This window comes from Helicoverpa zea, chromosome 12 (assembly GCF_022581195.2).
Source record: "Helicoverpa zea isolate HzStark_Cry1AcR chromosome 12, ilHelZeax1.1, whole genome shotgun sequence".
Lineage (NCBI taxonomy): Eukaryota > Metazoa > Arthropoda > Insecta > Lepidoptera > Noctuidae > Helicoverpa > Helicoverpa zea.
In genome coordinates this window covers 9,755,895-9,775,762 of record NC_061463.1, presented here as the reverse complement: position 1 = coordinate 9,775,762, position 19,868 = coordinate 9,755,895, and the positions used below count along the sequence as shown (strand labels likewise).

Genomic DNA, 19,868 nt, shown 5'->3' with positions numbered 1-19,868 from the left:
CTACATCAAGAATATGCGATCTTGTGACTTGTAACAAATTAAACAAAAATACGTCAGACTACGCCCGTATCTTCGCATAATAATCTTTATTTCGTAACGTCAGATGTTTACTATACAGATCTTTTCGGAAACTTTGTTCCGAGAAGTTTGCGATATTTTCCTACAATCTGGATATTTTTGTTGGGATAAATGCTAAAACTTTCGTTGAATATAAATAGAAGGTTTTTCTTAATGTTCATGGAAAACACGTGTTGTTGAGGTAAAATAAGAAATAAAATTTGCATAATACACACAAAAATAAGTGATGACAGACAAGTTAATATTGCGGAAAATATTTATTCAGATAAATTATGTCCTAACATAAATTCTAAAAACATACGTCAGTAAGAACATTGATGATAATGATAAGTTAGTCAACTTTTATCCGAAATACTTCATTCATCATATTTATCAAGTGCACCTGCTCTAAAACCCTGTATTTTAATATTCATGTTCCAAGCGATCACGTTATAAAGTCTACTGTCAATTGATTCCTCTTATCGTTATCACTAAGACCGCCATGACGGTCGCCAATCTTAACTATCAAGGTCAAGGTCAGAGGTCAACGGCGGTATGCAGATACGTCTTCTAATAAATAAAGTCCTTTATGTAGCAAATATTTTATGTATGACTTATCGACAAGATTTTACAGATTTTCTCTGGGGTTGATTTATAAAGGCGGCAACTATCTTTTCAACTTTAGACGTGCTGTATTATGTGTGTCTGACTGTTAAACTGTTGCTTCTAAACTATCAACATTATATACAATTACCAGATTATACAGGAACGTTAGTAAGTCTCAGTGCAGATTTTCAATTTCAAGGCAGCTTGTAAAACAATAAATGCATCGATGTCTACGCAAATCAATTGTGATGCATACAATGCGTACAATAGCATAATAACTCGTTAATTCTGATCCTAAGATTACTTTCTATTGACTTCATTCTTTTGTCCACGAAATTATTGTTTAGAAAACATGATTATGTTAAATTGAAAAGAACGATACACAGAACTATATGAAAGAATCGTAAAAGGAGAAAAGACAAATGCATTGCGCAATGCCACCCATGATGACCAGTTGCAGATTTATTTGCAAACTATAAATATTTACTTATTTAAAAAACATTAAAAAAAAACATCCTGTATAAATAACCATTTGTCCCTGCCATCCATCTTAAAAAAATAACGTTTGTATCGTTGAATCAAAGCGATGTTTTGTTCAAGATTTCATTGGAAATCGCCGACGCAGGTACCAAACAATACTGTGAACGTGTGTTTCTACTTTTATGCGTACGCACATACTTAGCTGACGTGACGTCGCAAACGACAGGCGTTGAAATATTTATTTCGTCGTAAATATTAACAATCTTATCGTAGGTTTTAGTTTTACTATTTATTGATAGCGTGACTGACATTTTAATAATGTGAAGATCTAAAACTTACTATCTTGGTGAGCTGATAGAAGTTTTTTATCATGAGGAATTATATGATTTAAGCTGTTATTATGACTCAACCTATAGAAAAAGGAAGTCTTGATATGAAGCTCATGCCTATAGTTTAAACGCCAAATTCGGATCTCCTTTGAAATACTTTATTTTTAAACTGATCGAAATTCCAAATGTGTAAGTTCTGTTTACGATTGCCAAACAACGTGGTCTGTGCATATTTGGGCCCAAGTTTACCAACAGTATAAACGCCAGTTTCTTAAAAAACTGTTTACTATGTATTTATGTTGTGAACTTGGGCCTTAATCGCGTCTCAATGTCATGCTCATGTCTACACGCATGCGCAATGACCAAAGAGTTAGACAACAGGTGTTTCCAGCGGTATCAAAATCAGCCTGTTACCTACGTTTTTTTTTCGATATCGATATCACATACATACCTAACTTGGCCTTGAATCGTAAATTACAGACAGATGAGTAATTTTCTCATTTACACCAATAGGTAAAGATTGATTAATATTAAAAACAACAGTTAACACGATAATAAAGTCACGTAGCATCGATAAATAAGCAGGTCAATTTCTAGATAGCGTTTTCTTGTGGTGCATTCCAGCACCGAATTTATGAAGATATAAAAAACAAGGTCAGTTTATCTGGGTAATCGGTAACGCAGGTGACTTGTGTCAAGGTCAAATAGAATTGCATGAAGGGTGCGTGGCTAGACTGAAAAACTGAAAATCAACAGATGGTTAGCATCTATACGAGTAACTTTTTTTTACTAGTTGGTAGGCATAATACAAGTACAGATGTAAATGGTTTACGGGCTAGGGACGTTCTATATATTATAAAGAAATTACCAATATTTTTTAATCGTAATATCACTGTGGGTTTTAGTTACCACTTTTTCTGCGGATGATTTCTGTTTTTGATAATAGATTGTCTTTGCTCTGTAGGTGTGTCTCAGTCTCAATACAATCTCAATAATGTGTCATTAATTATGTAAGTATACCAACTGGTACTTTTCGTTGGACAAAAAAGCGTTTGAAAAGCACGTGTTCTTATTATCATAGTTGTTAAAAAGTAGCTATAAACTGCTCAAAGGCATGTTACATCTATCTTATCTGGCAATTTTACTATATCTACGTATCTACTAATCGTTGCACGTGGTAAAAAAACGAGTGCCTATTTCGAGTGTGGTGAATCAAATTATCAAGCACGTTTTTACGCCTTCGCAACAAAAGACAAGCTGAATAAACCATCGATAGTGTTAATAATTGTCGAAAATTGAATTGTTATAGTTCGGCCATTCAGAGAATGCGTTCCTGACACGTCGCGATTGAACTGACGACGTAATAACATTCATTGATTATTGATATAATAATGTTGTTTTAATGCTCCTCAATTGTTAAAACGGTAAACAACCAGCAAAAATATTTTTATCGTAACTGCAACGCCATTGCAAAGTTACGTCGTCAGTTCAATCGCGACGTGTCAGGAACGCATTCTCTGAATGGCCGAACTATAAATATTATAATTAATTATGGACGTATGTCCGAAATAAATGATTTATTATATTATATTATTATTAATTACCATTCTTTTAGTAAAACTTAATAAAAAGTCTATAATCTTGGTGCCTACAGACTCTATCATGAAATTATACATCAGCACTTTTTAGAATTAAGCAAAATATTGTAAAAATTATGTACAAAGTGAAGTAATAAACAATTCATTTATTTTAAGTAAGCGGTTAGTGGAGTCCACTCGTGACCAAAGGGCTGGCTTTCACTTCAAAGTATGCATTGCCATCCAGCGTGACAATGCAGCCAGCCTTTTGGGCACGATCCCCGCTGAAAGCGATACGGATGTTTTTTTCATGCATACTTATATTTTTTTCTCTTTGTTTGTAAATTGTTTAAATATGTAATGTGTACATGATTGAATGTTGTATTAATTTATCTAGTGGGAAAATTGTTTATCCTGTTCATGCTATTTACAGTTAACTTCTTACCTGTTCATTAGCTAAGCATGGAAATTAGTAATCGAAACTCATTAATACTGTTTATTCATAGACGTCTTACGTACCTAATATTGTTTTAATTGAAGTTTTTCATTACCTTGTCTGTTTGCATATTTTTTGTTTATCTGTTAAAAAGTTTTAAACTCTTGACCTTATGACATATGAAAAATGAATGAACCTTATTATTTCCTCTGTTAAACTAAAAAAGTATGTAACTAAATTGTTTGCACTTATTGTAGTATCACTTAAGACAATCGCTTACGGAAGTAAACAGTACCGTGAACTCACTTTACCAAGAATTACCAACAACCAACAAATGAACGGAATAGTAAATGTCATATGCCATTCTTGTGACATAAAAAACCTTAGTTATTAATAAATCCTTACTATAATATTTCAAATACGAAGGTGAGTACAGAGTAGTTAACTAATTTGTCACAATATCACACTAAAACGGCTGAAAAGATTGAGATGGAAGCCATGAAGTTACGTGGTACCCATGACACGGGGACACTATCGGAGTAGTTTCCACAGGGTGCAGACGAGGACACGAGCTAAGTTTAGTCGAATTAAACTATGTAGAGTAGGTAGCCTTCGAAAATTGTACCTACATAATACAGCTGGCTTTAAGGTCAATGTACTGTGAACACCATAGATAATATGGTTTCAATGCCAAGGTTTCAACCAAATACTAAAACAATATTGATAGCGAATTGCGCATTGGACATTGTTAAGGAGGTACCTAGTATTAAAGACTTAAAAAATATGTTTCGTTGATAACAAGGTACCTATGTAGATTAGTTATGTAACTGTCCAACTACATACAAAATATGTATAGTAGTTAAACGTATTCGTTATCCGTAGTATAATTAAAGCATTCATTTATAAAATAGGTTATTCCTATTTCATTTCCTGCCCGTAATTATAAAAACAATAGTTCGCTTATTAATTAACACTATTAATAAAAAAAAATGAAAATCTATTCTCTTAGAATTATCCTGTTTATAATATAATATACCTAATCTGTGGAATAAGGAAGGACTGTCAAAAACGCTTATCGAATCATAATGCAATCTTTGATAACACGTCATTAAAATATTACTAAGGAAACAATAGCATTTTTCCCCACGTGATCGACACCTTTATTAAGTACTGTTAGGTAGGTAAATATTTTACGCAGGTATTTGTGCATATTTTACGTGGAATTTCTAACAACCATTCCGAAGATATTTTTTTTTTCAATCGTCAACAGGCGAATATGAATTTCTAAGTAGGTAAAGTACGAATTTTGATTTATTTGTAACTTGGTACTTACTACTTAATATTATATTAATTAATTTCATTGTATTGTTTCTCACTAACTCTCATAGAGCGATAACGATTACAATAAAATTTACGATTTATTTTCGTTTTAAACAGTTACAAACTCAATTTTCAATCATGGAAATATCTTCATTAATCAATTTAAAATTACAGTAGATACAATCTTTCGAACTTCTTAAAAACACAATAAAACCGGCCCAAATCTCTGAATCTTTAACAGTCTACAAATAATCAATTAAATCAGATATATCTCAACGGTCCATTCGAGTACTCAATTGATTGAACAATAAACAGTCCAGCCCTAGTTACGCGACCATTATGATAAATTATTCAATCGACGCGGAAATGACCAATAAATAAATTCCGTATCAATCGAGCTCCTACACTACAGTTTTAGAGTTGAACAACCGGACATGTACAAAAAAACTTCTGTATTTCTTATTTGAATACTAGCTTGGATGACGTTAGTACGGAACCCTGGTGAATAAGCGGAAATAACAGTTTTTTATGCTATTTCGCACTGATAATAATTTTGTGGGATATATTTTAATTTACCCTTTTTTTCTGTCGGCGGATGTGACTAAAGTTCCGGCTTAAACCTGCCAAGTAATAGGGCAGTTGTATATAGTAGGTTGTTAATGTTATAGATGGTTACATGACTAATTTCAAAATAATACTAAAATATTCCAATAAAAGAAAAATGAATACATTTCAATGTCACGAATTTGGGCCACACTGAAAAATGGCCGGAACATAATATAATAACGGGAATATAATTAACAGTTCTATATCGTGTCCATTTTTCTTACCGGCAAGTTATGTAAAATCGTTGAAATATTTCTTGCATTTAGAGTAACCTAACGAGAATAAAATGTTTAACTTATTTTTAGCATCCTGCCAAATAATCCATGTAAGATGACATAAATATGTGTCGGAGACTGTCATTATTACGGACACTAAACGTCACGCAAGCGCGCCCTCTGGTGGCGTTTCCGGTGAAACAACATTTTGGCGCGCTTGGCAGAGTAGTGGCGGTCAGCGTGGCGTCCGAATAGCTCAGTCTTGATCGAGTCTTGGTCGAGGCTTCGTCGAGTCTTCGTGGAGTTGTCGCGTTACTGCCTTTCGTTACGTATAGTGTACCTAGTGTTATTGCCTAGCGTTGTAGTACTGTTGTAGATCCATATTGTAAAGGTTATTGTAATGGTTCTTCTAACCTAACAGACAGACATGTGTTGCTGGGGAGTTTGTTCCGCCACTTCTTCTCCCCAGCCAAAACACATAGGAAGTGGCGAAGGGCGGGCGTTTTGGGGGTTGTCTTTTGTTCTGACTAATTTGAATAAACGTTTAAGTTTTGAGTTCGTTTGAGTTTTGAGTTTCTTTGAGTTATCTCTTTGCTTGATTACCCTAACTGATGTCGGACGATAGTGCCGTCCTGATGACGCCTCCGACATATGTATACGTCTTATCTCAGAAATTAATTTCTTGCGAACAACCTCTGGATGGGAGTTACATTGCAAAATAATAGATAGCTGTATATCTTATCTTGTGATCTAAATCTATGATGGATCATGTTACTCTTTACAACAACGGAAATACTAATTAACTAGGTAACAACGGATTTATGTACACAAATTATAAAATTAGTTAACTGCTCAAACCTTATGCAGTATGCACAGCGGAATAAATTAATTAAACATATGTACGATGTTGATAGTATATATAGGCGTGTGAAATCTAGGAACCTCTGTCATATCCAAAAACAGGAAGGAAAATATCGCAAATACGCGTAACGTAAAATTTCTATCAATTCAATCAATCAAGACTAAGTTCCGATAAGATTGATTGCAAGTAGGAAATGATTGATAAACCTTAATTAATTAGGTATCACCTGTACAAAAAACATGTTAATTCAAAGTACTTGATCTACTTTGCAATGCATTTTATGAGTTTCAGTCGTTCAAAACCTTGACGTAACTGCGTGACAGATGGGAGATAGGAACAAAGCCAACTTCCTAAAAGAATTATGATAACATACACAATATAATACGGTTGTGAAATTGTGACGTGAGCCGAATTGCGTAAACTGAGTTAATTTGCGTTTTGCAAATCGTTGTTTTATGCAGTATCTTGTATGTCGTACGAAACCGCATGTAAGATATTCACAAAGTAAAGAAATCGAGGAACATGGAACTTTTTGCTGCCGCTCTATAGATTTGCGTTATAAACAAAAAATTTTATACGAAAGTTAATAAGTCAATGTAAGCTATGTGCTACGTATATATGTATAAACGTCGAGGGTTTAAGAGGACGAATTGGAATTTTTGGCGCCAAGGATGTCAATTTTTCTCAGTAAATACAAAACGGATCAAAATACAACTTGGTTACCTGAAAGTTCATGATATAAGCCTTATTTTGTTAGTTGTAGAAACATGATTAGGTAACTTTTATAACAGAGAAAAATATATCAATTATACCTCTTTTTAAAAAGAGATTCACATATTATGGGCAAACGGGACCGATTTAAGCCTCTTAACTTTTTTAGTAGTTGAGTATATACATACTCTTTAAAATGGTAGTAGGAATTTTTATTAAATTATCATTTCTAAATATTAAAATTACAAAACCATTTTGTCGCTTACGACTTTTAGTTATAAGCTAGCGCGCGTATTGTTATCCTCGCCCCGCTCAGACGCTCCGACCCCTTTTGGCGCCTTAGATGCGCGTGCCGGTTATGGAATTATTGTTGACCACTTCCTCGCCTTAATCTTGATAATGAAGATGTCTGAAAGTCAAGGGCATGATAGCCCGCAACACATGTATGTTGTCAGTATGTAATTTTCACTTTCATAATAACAATTACACTTTGGTACAGGATTTAGATAGAAAAGCCAATCGCTTTTACATTGAGTATTCAAATAACTCTTTTACCCACGTTTAACACATACATACATGGTTTAATATTTGTCATCATACTCGTAAGTCAATAATGTCGCTTATAAACGACTAAACGATTAATTTATTTCCTTATATCTACGTCTTAGAAAAAATAACAGGTCAAATACAGGTTTGTAAGCATCCGACTTGATCCGGATATTGGACACTACGCGAACTAATTAATTTCATGTACTGCGCCAAAGTTAATCATAATATTTTTTGTCGCATTCCTCAATAAGATAAACGTCATTTGTAAATTAGATGTATGTACAAAATGTAATCTATATAACAAGGATTTGTACGGAATATACATACCTACTTGAATGACTAGCATCCGCGTTTTGTGACCGTAAGTATAAGTATTCGACGCATCCGGACAAAAAGTAGCCTCTAACGCTCCTCGATAACTGGGCTATCTAACATTGAAATAGTTTTATAAATTGTTTTGTTTATTAGTTACTTAGGGACTTCTTCAGCTTTATGTATAATTTTATAAAATGAAATGTCATCATCATCCTCCGAGCCTTTTTCCCAATCATGTTGGGGTCGGCTTCCAGTCTAACCGGATTCAGCTGAGTACCAGCGCTTTACAAGAAGCGACTGCCTATCTGACCTCCTCAACCCAGTTACCCGGGCAACCCGATACCCCTTGGTTAGACTGGTGTCAGACTTACTGGCTTCTGACTACCCGTAACGACTGCCAAGGATGTTCAATGACAGCCGGGACCTACAGTTTAACGTGCCATCCGAAACACAGCCAATGGTGTCTAAGATATACTTAGAAAGTACATACAGACTTAGAAAAGTTGCATTGTTTTATAAAATGAAATGTAAAATGTTATAAAAGAACACAGATTAACATTATACAGAGTAAGTGTGTTAGACAATGTACTTGAATGATTTGCAAACGCTGCACCCATTGATAGCAAGTCTTGTGGTTTTATAACATTATCATGGTTTTAATCTGATACTCCCCACCACGGAACACCTATATGATATTTATTATTTCTGTGTTCAACGTGCACATAGGTATAAGTGTGTTACAAACATCGAATTGATAGTTGAAACTTGAATCGTATCGAATATCACTCCTGAAAATCTTCCGAATTGATAGACTGATTAAAAATTACATTTTGAAATTGTTATCGTATGAAGTACTTAACTCTTGTTTTTCTAACAACGAAATAAAATATGCCTATTATCAATACTTAAGGGGTGCAGCCCTACTGTATAAACACCCTAAAATATTGGACTACGCGACTACATTGATTATTTCTAAAACAAATGTGTCATTCAACATTATTTAAATGCAGAAAATGCTTTAAAACCCCCAGAATATTTTTCAAAATTTAAAAGCTCTTAGTTTAAAACGTTAACTTTTCAATATTAAGCTTTTAGTTTTAAATGTTAACTGTTCAATAAATGTGTTTCAGTTAACTACAACATCCTTCATTGGTACCTAATTAATAGTATAGCTTGCAATACAGGAAAGTGTGTGCAAAAACCTGCAGGAATTAGTGCATTTTGTTATCAGGGTGCCATTATTCCCTAACCATCGATCATGGGTAGGTACCTACATGGCGATGGCGTACGTGACTAGTCTCATGTACTCGTTTTGATCTACAGAGCTTTTGTTGTCGCAGATATTATATTACAGCGTGTCAAATATCGTGACAATCAGTGTTTGGTGGCAAGAAATTGGTTGTATTGAGTTGAGACTGGTTTGAATCTCAATATGAATGTAAGTAAGTATCGGTACCAATAAGTAAAGTTGTAATCAAGTTCCTGATCCCTTTTTTCTAAGAGTTTTAAGAAAGTTTTTTTTTTTTTTTTTAACACAGACAAATATCTTAGTACTGTAAAAATTAGATTAAATTGCCATTTTAGAAATTAGATTATATAACTAAGTATACCTACATATAATTACATCTACTAATAGACAATTTAATTGGATTAATAGTAAACACCTAAGCGTAAAAATTATGCTAATTTGATTAGTATAGTTTTCCTCAAACGGTCAAAAGTTTATCTTACTTCAGGATATTAATTAACACTTATAATAGAGTAATTACAGTATTTTAGCCGCTGTATTATTTTCCTAATTAGACAATTATTATTGTATAGAATGTTTATAATAAATATCTACACATATAATACGGAGAAAACAAATATGCTAGATTTCAAATCATTTCTTCCATTTCGGTCTATCTATACATACAGTTCGCTTTAAGCTTATTCTTATAATATATTTTTAAAAATATACAGTACCTACATTGCAGTAATTATTTTGTTTAGACAATAAAATCATTGTTTGACGTATCAATTTGATAATATAATCCCCTTCATGGCATTTTTACTTATTAAAAACATTTACTTAACCAAAAAAAGGTTATCTCGGAAACAATTTCGCTGTGACTTATTGATACACATAGTTGTTATGTATACGTAATACGTACACATATTATGTATATTTATAGAGTGATAAGACTAAATAAACAATTTCGATATCAACGTCAGATTTACTTAACTAAAAAATATCTGTGAGTATTGATTCAACCTTAAAATACTAGAAAAATGCTTTTAAAGAATCAGTTTGCAACTGCATAGCTTTCATTTAATTAAAGTTTAAACAAGTATAAAGTAAGTAAGTAAGTGTAAAGCTGCGTGATGAGATATAAGTGGTAAGTAAGAAAATCTATACTTATACAAGGTGTTGATTTGCATTTGTGCCATAGTTCAGGAGGAGGACATACAATACGTAAATAATCGATTGGAATTACAGTAGATGGGAAATAACTAATATGCACTGCTTTTTTTGTCATTGTAATGTCGTGGTATTTTCGAAGTAATCCAATTTTATGAATGAAATTTATGAGTGATCGTTGCGTATGCTTTGTGTTTGCGTTTGTGTGAGGGTGCAGCACGGTTTTAACGCCAGTAACATACGCGCCAAGTTTAAATAAGGCTAGATGACATTTACGGAATTCCGAAAAAAAATTAAAGAAAAAAAATTACGTACCAATTCTTTTATTGATTTGGGTCGAGAATCATTAGCATAATTACCTCCTTGAATATGGCACGGATGCAAATCAACAGCTTGTATAATAAAAAGGAACGATTTTTTGTTCGTTTGTTTGCACCCCGCAGTACTTCACAAGGGACATGAGTGAAACCGCGCGAAAACAACTAGTACCTATTTAATAATAATTAAGCTTACAGCTTTACTATCAAATAATTATATTATTTATTTTACAGTCGTATTTTTCATTAACGATATCAATTTTGAATGATAATATACCATGGAAGATTGGCAGGTTATCATGGGGCGAGAACTCCGCATTTATCAAGTTCGTCTTTGTTAAAATAATGTTATAGAATTTCTAGAGCCCTCTATACAAATGGAAATTGTATTATGTTTTGTTTGTTAAAGAAAACATCGTGTAGAAAACAGCGTGTCAAATAATAGTCATTGTTTTACTCTGTAGTTTATCAAATAATAATTTAAATAAAATGCAAAGTAATAAAATCGTTTTTGCGTATCTCCTTAATTATTATTTATAATGAAAAAAAACCGGCCAAGTGCGAGTCGGACTCGTGCACGAAGGGTTCCGTAAATTACAGTTAAATCAACCTATCTCAAAAACTATAAGAGATACTTTGATCAAACCAAAAATCGTTGAAAGAGTTAATTAGCATGCATCACCTCTATTTTTTTTAGAATTTTATACCCCGTGGTTATAAAAATAGAGGGGGGGGACATACTTTTTACGACTTTGAGAGCTGATATCTCAAAAACCGTTCACTTTAAGAAAAATGTTTTTTAGAAAACTTTATATCATTTTAAAAGACCTTTCCATTGATACCCCACACGGGTATGTACATCGAAAAAAAAAATTTCATCCCTCAGTTACATGTATGGGGGGCCCCACCCCCAATTCTTTTTTTTACTATTTAGTGTCATATTTTTGTAGCGGTTCATACAACACATATTCCCATCAAATTTCATCACTGTAGTACTTATAGTTTCCGAGTAAATCGGCTGTGACAGACGGACAGACGGACAGACGGACATGACGAAACTATAAGGGTTCCGTTTTTGCCATTTTGGCTACGGAACCCTAAAAAAAAACACGTATATTTTTTTCCTTATTTTTTTTCTGAAAACGAAAACCTGTTGGAGGACTGAGACGCAAAATCAGTGGTCACGAGACAGTTCACACATAAATTTAACATTAAATATATAACATAACAGTTTTAATTGTCTGCGTAAATACTTGTTAATAAATTCAGCTGAGAAAAATGATGTGCCCAGTTTTTGTTCCTTCCTTTAAAGATTTTAAACTATAACTAATTGCAAAAAAATGCAAAATAAAAACCGGTCAAGTGCGAGTTGGATTCGCGCACGCAATCCACACCTACCTATACATATATTTATTAACTATGTGTTGCGTAGTGAATTTGTCACAGTATTTTAGTGTTTACTTAATGATACTGCAGTGACAGTCACATTTTCTTGTAATGATCATTAGTTATGGACTTTCGATTGAGAGGAAACTAATGAAAGTAACCGCTTAGAAACCTACTAGTTTACTTAGCTTAATTGCGTATTTGATGGAAGATGTTCTATTTGAAGATCTGCGCAAAGAAGAAATATATTTTATTAATGCCTGTAGGTATGGTATTTAATTAATTGATAGTTGATTCGGCACGTGTATTTACAAATATGTACATGTATTCACAGAAAAAAAATACGCTTCCAAAAAACTGATCGGCATCGATGGGATAGGGCCCAAAGGGCTAATTGCATGTAGGTAGATTCTTACTTACCCACACAATAAAATATTTATTTTGATATGGCATACCTATCATAAATTATATGCTAACCGTCTTACCCCAAAATCTTTTTAACGTCAGTTTAAGACTTGTCTAAAAAAATGTCAAATTATGACGTTGACATATGGTTCATTTTGGAGCCACATTTTTTTTAGACAAGTGTAAAACAGTGGTTAAAGTTTTTGTAGTAAGGCCATAAAAGTTTTACTAGCATCATATATTATCAATTTTTGCCATGACAGGAATTCCACCCAGATATTTTCAGATATATTATGTTACTTAATCATTTTTATATGTATACCGTATAAAAAAAAATATTATGGACTTTACGCACAAGTTTATGATGCTTTTACAATTGTATTTAAATGATTAATTTCATGTGTTTCAAATATTTTTTGTCATCCTATGGCGTGTAATATTTCGAATTTGGCGTGAAATAGGTCATTGAATATTCTTATATTTTAGCTTGAATCATTCCAGTTCAAATATTTCATCATCACCCTTTTTATCGTCCCAGTGCTGGGTAGACCTATTCCCCTATCACATAGAAAGGGTCTCTACGCTTACTCAATGCGGGTCGGTGACTTTATAGTAAAGGTTTCCTCTTCCTATTGGAGTCCAAGGTGTTGTTGATCATTGCTTGACCGTGAATCGGACCCGCACACTCAAACTAGAGAGGCTGGTGCTCTAACCACTAGGCCAACTAATTAAAAGTCCTTAATTATCGTCTTTCATAATTCAAGTGTTATCTTAGTAGATAGTAAGGTAGTAGGAATCCTTGAAACAATTCATACCACGTTTTTCATCATACATGACTGCGGTTTTCTCTTATCAATGATATAAAATAAATCGCGCTTGATAAGTGAGTCGGCTAAAATAATCGATGTGTAGGTATTGATAAAATTTGATTAAATGTCAAGTTATAAAACGTTTATATGAGAATCAATCGTGGATTTGTAAAGGCTGGTAAAGATATGGCAAAATTATCTTTATCGCGGTTTCAGGCGCGAACGGAATTCGCAAGTAAATAAAAATAAAGTTAGATATGAACTGCACCTTAATTACGTTCTTATCTAAAAAAAAAAATACGTCGTTTTAGTATAAAGTTTTAGCAATATACTGGTTTCAAATTTCATTTTGTTGAGTACTTACCTAGTTCAAACCAAACAATTGCAAAATGAAAGCCATAGCTATTGACATGAAATATAACAAGTTACGTAAGTAATTAGGGTGCTTATTCTATAGCAGCCGATTTTAGATATCTGCCTAATGTTTCCACGGACTAACAAACAAACTGGAATGTTCATCAATTTTTTCCAATAGCCGTCATCAATTAGAAGTATAATTAGATCAATTATTGTGACATCGATGGCCGAGAAACATCGTGAACACGCGACGCGTCCCGATTTTAGAAAATCCGTATTTAATTGCTCAACGACAACCTTTAGCTTTTATTGTCATCAGAAATGACTTGCTTAGGAACTGGGGCACGGTCGGTGCATAATATTTGTGTGCTGCGCTTATTATTTTCACTGAAGTCTTAGTGAACGTTAAGGTTTGTACTTGTGCCAATTTTTTATGTAATACTTAGTGCCGTGCGTGACCGCGAATCGATTTGTGCGAAAACGGTTCCACATTTAAAATTATGGCGTTTGGGTATTTTCGGAAACTTATGATAGAACCAATTGTTTTTAACGCCGTTTTTGAAATTGATATTGGCTTATAACTTATAAGTTATTGAGCTTTCAAGAGAGCTTCCAAAAAGTGTGTGCGTCACAACTTCGATAGGCATCGTGGGTGGCATTCAACGAAGCATGAAATTAAAGCTACCAGCACAGTGGGCGATAGTTTAGCGTAGGTGTTTGCGTTAGCACTGCGAATACGCGACGGATTCTCAACATCATTAATAGGATTGGGTTACTTTTTCTTTCTAGTGATTGATTACTAAAATTGAGTTGGATTGGGGTTAAATTGGTCGACCGGCATTGAAGATTAAAAAAATAGTAATTTATAGCTGCTAATAACATTTATTAATTTACAAAATGTCTAGTGCATTTAGTGTAGTAAGTTATCGCTGCAAGCCACGAAAATCGAACACGTAATGATCTAGTTCGGATTAAGTAGATTATTGTTTGTTAATTCGAAATTAAAAGTACCTACAATTAAATTAAGTAGGTGGGTACATATGTATTTCATTGTGTCAGTGGACATTGGCAGTTTAATGTGGTATAACAGTCGAAAGTTCAACGACACGATTGGCAATGAAAACTTTGCACTTAAACTGGTTAATCGATTTTTTAAACTACATAAGTGTTTTTAAATTAATTACTATCAGCTATTTACCAAAGCTTTATGCTGCTTCTCACTGATTTAGGTGATGAAAATCTGCGGTTAATAAGCGATTGTTGCCTAAATCAATTTTATAAATAGGGTAAAATTTAAAACAATGCGTGTGATAAGAATTGATATTTTAATAGAACTTCCTGGTTTGTTAACTATTTTATATGAGAACCACTCAAAACGCTTTGAGTGTTTTTAATTAATTTGTTATCTTGAGAAGTTGGTATTATTTCTGTTTGTCCAGTTTATTTACCTAATGTTGACCTTGAAGCTGTTTTTTTTATGCACATACATAATAAATAAATATTTTAAAGTGTAATTTTTTTAGGTAGCCCGCCAAATACGGCCGAGATCCGTTGTCTTATAAATGCAGATTTCTATATCACGAGGGTTGACAAATGTTTGCAATTCTTAGATTTGTCCTGGAAAGTTTTAACGTCGTCAAGACATGTCTCTAAAATCTTAATGACCATAGCACCCGTCCTCGCAAGTAAGTTTTAACAAAACCCACACGTCTGAATGTTGAAAATAATGATGATAGTGAAAATGTTACAGATTTCACAACCATCAAGCTAATTAAGTATCCTTGAAAGCCTGCAAGGTTCTGCACAAACCGTCACGATTTAGTGAACTGACATAATTCGCGTAATTGCTAAATAATTTATAAACACTTTATTGTATCTGTAACAACAGAGGTTTAATATAAAGAAAGGTAAATCATTGCGAGTTCAATGTTATGTGCCTTTGTTCAAGTGGTCAAGTTATTAATTTTGGGGTTGCCACGGTCATGTTGATTTGCGCGAGGTGTGGAGTTGGTTGGAGGCTGGTATTTGGCGTGACTACTTACTTAAAAAAGGCTGTAACAGTACTCACTCCAAAAACTTCACCACACAGCGATGGAAGATTCAGGAGATAAACTAGCAACAAAAAAACCGGCCAAGTGCGAGTCGGACTCGTGCACGAAGGGTTCCGTAAATTACAGTTAAATCAACCTATCTCAAAAACTATAAGAGATACTTTGATCAAACCAAAAATCGTTGAAAGAGTTAATTAGCATGCATCACCTCTATTTTTTTTAGAATTTTATACCCCGTAGTTATAAAAATAGAGGGGGGGGGGACATACTTTTTACGACTTTGAGAGCTGATATCTCAAAAACCGTTCACTTTAAGAAAAATGTTTTTTAGAAAACTTTATATCATTTTAAAAGACCTTTCCATTGATACCCCACACGGGTATGTACATCGAAAAAAAAAATTTCATCCCTCAGTTACATGTATGGGGGGCCCCACCCCCAATTCTTTTTTTTACTATTTAGTGTCATATTTTTGTAGCGGTTCATACAACACATATTCCCATCAAATTTCATCACTGTAGTACTTATAGTTTCCGAGTAAATCGGCTGTGACAGACGGACAGACGGACATGACGAAACTATAAGGGTTCCGTTTTTGCCATTTTGGCTACGGAACCCTAAAAAGGCTGTAACAGTACTCACTCCAAAAACTTCACCACACAGCGTTGGAAGATTCAGGAGATAAACTAGCAACAAAAATGGACATAAAAAGTTATATTGTTCATACAATGTTTAAGGTTCTTCCAACCTACAGACAGACATGTGTTGCTGGGGAGTTTGTTGCGCCACTTCTTCTTCCCAACAAAAACACATAGGAAGTGGTGAAGGGTGGGCGTTTTGGGGGCTGTCTTATGTAAATTCCTGACGTACAAAAAGTGCTGTCTTGCAGCCAAGTTTGAATAAATGATTTTTGATTTTGATTGTATACATTGATATTTAAACAACAGTTTCAATATTTAACAGTCGCGTTAGGAAAGTTTTAGGCATTTTCTACAATTCTACATAGATTGAATACAAGCTGTTATGTGTAGATTTAGTGTCTTACTTGTACGTAACCTACTAAATTGAAATCATCTACCGTGTGAGTTAAGTGCGTTCATTAAAGTAGGTATTAATCATTTCGTCCTGATTTTTCTAGTAAAGGAAACGAATAATTAATAACATTTAACAGAAGCTAAAAACCTAATGTAGCTGTTGGTAGTTAAATTTTAAGGTTCATTTTAGATTTCGATAATAATAAGTAACTGATATACGACCTTTTTGTAAAGTGTTATTGACACCTTGAGAATAAAAAGTTGAAAAGATGGAGGTACCATTAAATTCATGGTGAAAATGTTTCATGGTGAATTGTAGGAAAATGATATGGACTAAACTTGTGGGATTGTAGATTATAAGTTCGACATTGTCTGACTCTCGTCTGAGTCTCGCCATGTAGAAAACTAATCCGTGTAAAATGTAGTTCCGGGTAAAATGTGTGGAATGTGTGAAAATTATGGTGTACGATGCGACAATTTTATCATGTTTTACTGCTATCTAGCTAGCTATTTTGTGAGAATAGAAAAAAATGCCGACTAAAGCGAACAAAGTTGTGTTTCTTGCTGTTTAGTATTTTTTTACTATTTATTTATTCGTTTCCATTATGGACGTCGTCGTTTTGCGTAATACCTAATTAAATAGCTTTCGTATGAATGAGTTGACACTAGGGTCAATGCTATACTAGGTAAGTACCTATACCTATAAGATATACTTAGAAGTAACAAAGTTTTGTAAGTGCTTACAATGTTTACTTACAGTCTGGCAAAATTGTACTTAGGTAGGTATTTCATAGTTTTTCTAACTTGGATTCATGTTACTTTACCTAGGTACAAAAATAAAACATTTGAAGCTGGTTAACTATGTACCTAAAGATTGTTATTGAATAAAATATGAACCTCTACGAAATGATAAATGATACTTACTAGGTAGCTTCAGGGTGGTATAATCTTTATCATAGGCAGAATTGCGTATAAAAGTATTTTCCTAGTTATTGGCTTATTTTCTATTGTCATAAGGTACCTAGGTATCCATTCAAAATAATAATGAGTCATCGGTTTCTCAATTTTATTTGTTCACTGCAATCCAAAATAATAACAATAGGTACCTACCTATATCTCTCACAGATCAAAGAAATGTTTGCATTCTTAATGCGTCGGAATCATTGAAAGTTTATAAATACAGGTTTGATTTGATCTATAGTTTGTTTACTAACTTCTACAGCAAATGCATTTTCCTAACCAAATATGATTTCATTTAACATTTGAGAAATGTTATCCCGATAAAAATATCCGCAAACAGCCGGTTTACCACGTTATTGCAATCAGTATAAACGGCTGTTAATCAATATATATAGGTAGGTATAAAAAAAATGGCAAGAATTGCGTCTTTTCAGGATAAACGTCATCTTGTAAGTCCGCCCTACGTCTGAAGATTTCCCGCCCGCTTGGGACGCCCTACATTCGCCCTCACTTCGAGACTGTCATCGAATTGTAGATTGTCTTACTTACTTATATAATACACAGTGATCAATAGAACCACTACAATAATCTAAAAAAAAAACAGCTACAAGAATTGCTCAAATAAAGTCAGTTACAATGATGTTGTGCATAATAATCGTATTCTACAATATGCAACAAATTATTCCAACGTTGAAAACCGGTAAATAAATGTCACATAATAACATGTCAATTCCTAATCATTTTTGTCAGGTTGCATCTAACGTAAATAAAATGCAAATAAGGAAGTCAATGCGTAAACATTCATCAAAAACTACTTTAATGTTTTGCAGTTTATTCTTATCACAAATATCCGAATTTCAGCAATAAAACTCGGCTAAATGTAGTGGTAATGCAAGCCGGTGTTTATAGACGCTTAGAAAAGCATCTTTACTCGGCAGGGTTCACGCGAAACGCTAAAAGTGGCCTACGTGACTGAGGACCGCCAAGCAATGGCGTCTGGCGCCAAGCGAGATACACCCTTATTGACATACTCGTGGCTACTAAATTTTGACACAAAAAATCCGTCAGCAACGCGACCTTTACATGCATTACTACTCAGACACAGGAATAAACCTCAACGTGTTATGTAACGTAGTAAAATAGAAAAATAGCACGTGTTTTAAAATTGTCCGATCAGCTGATTTATCCCCTTGTACTCACCCCAGGAGTGTGCCAACCCCACGGAGAGCGCGAGTAACGCCAACACACACTGCATTCTACACATTATAATTCATAAATACAGATCCGTACAGTTAAATGCACATTTAGTTTGCAATACGTTGTACGAGTTTCAAGGGAGGTAGAAGGCGCGCGCGACACTCGTCCACCTCCTCCGGTCGCTATTGAGAAACTAAAGCAAAACGCCGGTTTGCCGCGTACACGAAACGAAATCTAAATAGGTCCATTGAAAAAAGTCGCGCATGCTAGTGATGGCGCTCTCTTATCAGAGACAAGGAGGGCTTGTCAAATAAAATGTAGCTCTTCGTTTTTTTAGCAAGGATTTGTAACATTTTACGACACAAGTACATAAAAGTATGTAACCAACGATTTTATAAGAATTTATATTTTTTAGTTTGTCGTAGATAGAAGGTATCAAGCATTAATTAATTAATGGCGCTTAAAAATGAAACAATGCCACGCATTTTCAATATGATAATTAGATTTAAGTATTGTTTATCCTTATTCACTTAAAAAAGTAAATATAGCACTTACTTAGGTATACCTACTTATCTATTTGACATTACTCGCAGGGGCAAATTAAAATTAATTTTTTCTACATTTCGGTTTCCCCTATTATCATAAGATATCTAGGTCAAAGTGATGGCCACTGGTCAATAACATAAAACGAATAGGTATTAAATTAAAATTAACCAGCGGATCTATGCGAATGTGCATTTAAAATACACATAGGATAGACAATTATATGCGAATACTGAATGCCGTATTTCAAGCCTAAAAAACAAATCGAAACTTACTAACAATACAATTGTAAAGAACTCGGGTAGGGCTGCCATCTCGAATTTCACCAAACCCGGACAAACATTA

At 33.8% G+C, this 19,868-nt stretch overlaps 1 protein-coding gene across 3 annotated transcripts in view; it reads right to left on the bottom strand.

Moving 5' to 3' along the window:
• The window catches only part of LOC124635209 (protein cueball), a 30,521-nt gene extending 11,340 nt beyond the window's left edge, over positions 1 to 19,181 (bottom strand). For 2 of the 3 annotated variants that reach the window (XM_047171035.1, XM_047171036.1), the window contains exon 1: positions 18,984 to 19,181. In XM_047171035.1, the coding sequence (XP_047026991.1) occupies positions 18,984 to 19,047 (64 nt within the window). In that variant the 5' untranslated portion in view covers positions 19,048 to 19,181. The remainder of the gene's footprint in view (positions 1 to 18,983) is intronic. The other variant, XM_047171034.1, reaches the window with a different exon arrangement.
• Between the last annotated feature and the right edge of the window lie 687 nt (positions 19,182 to 19,868).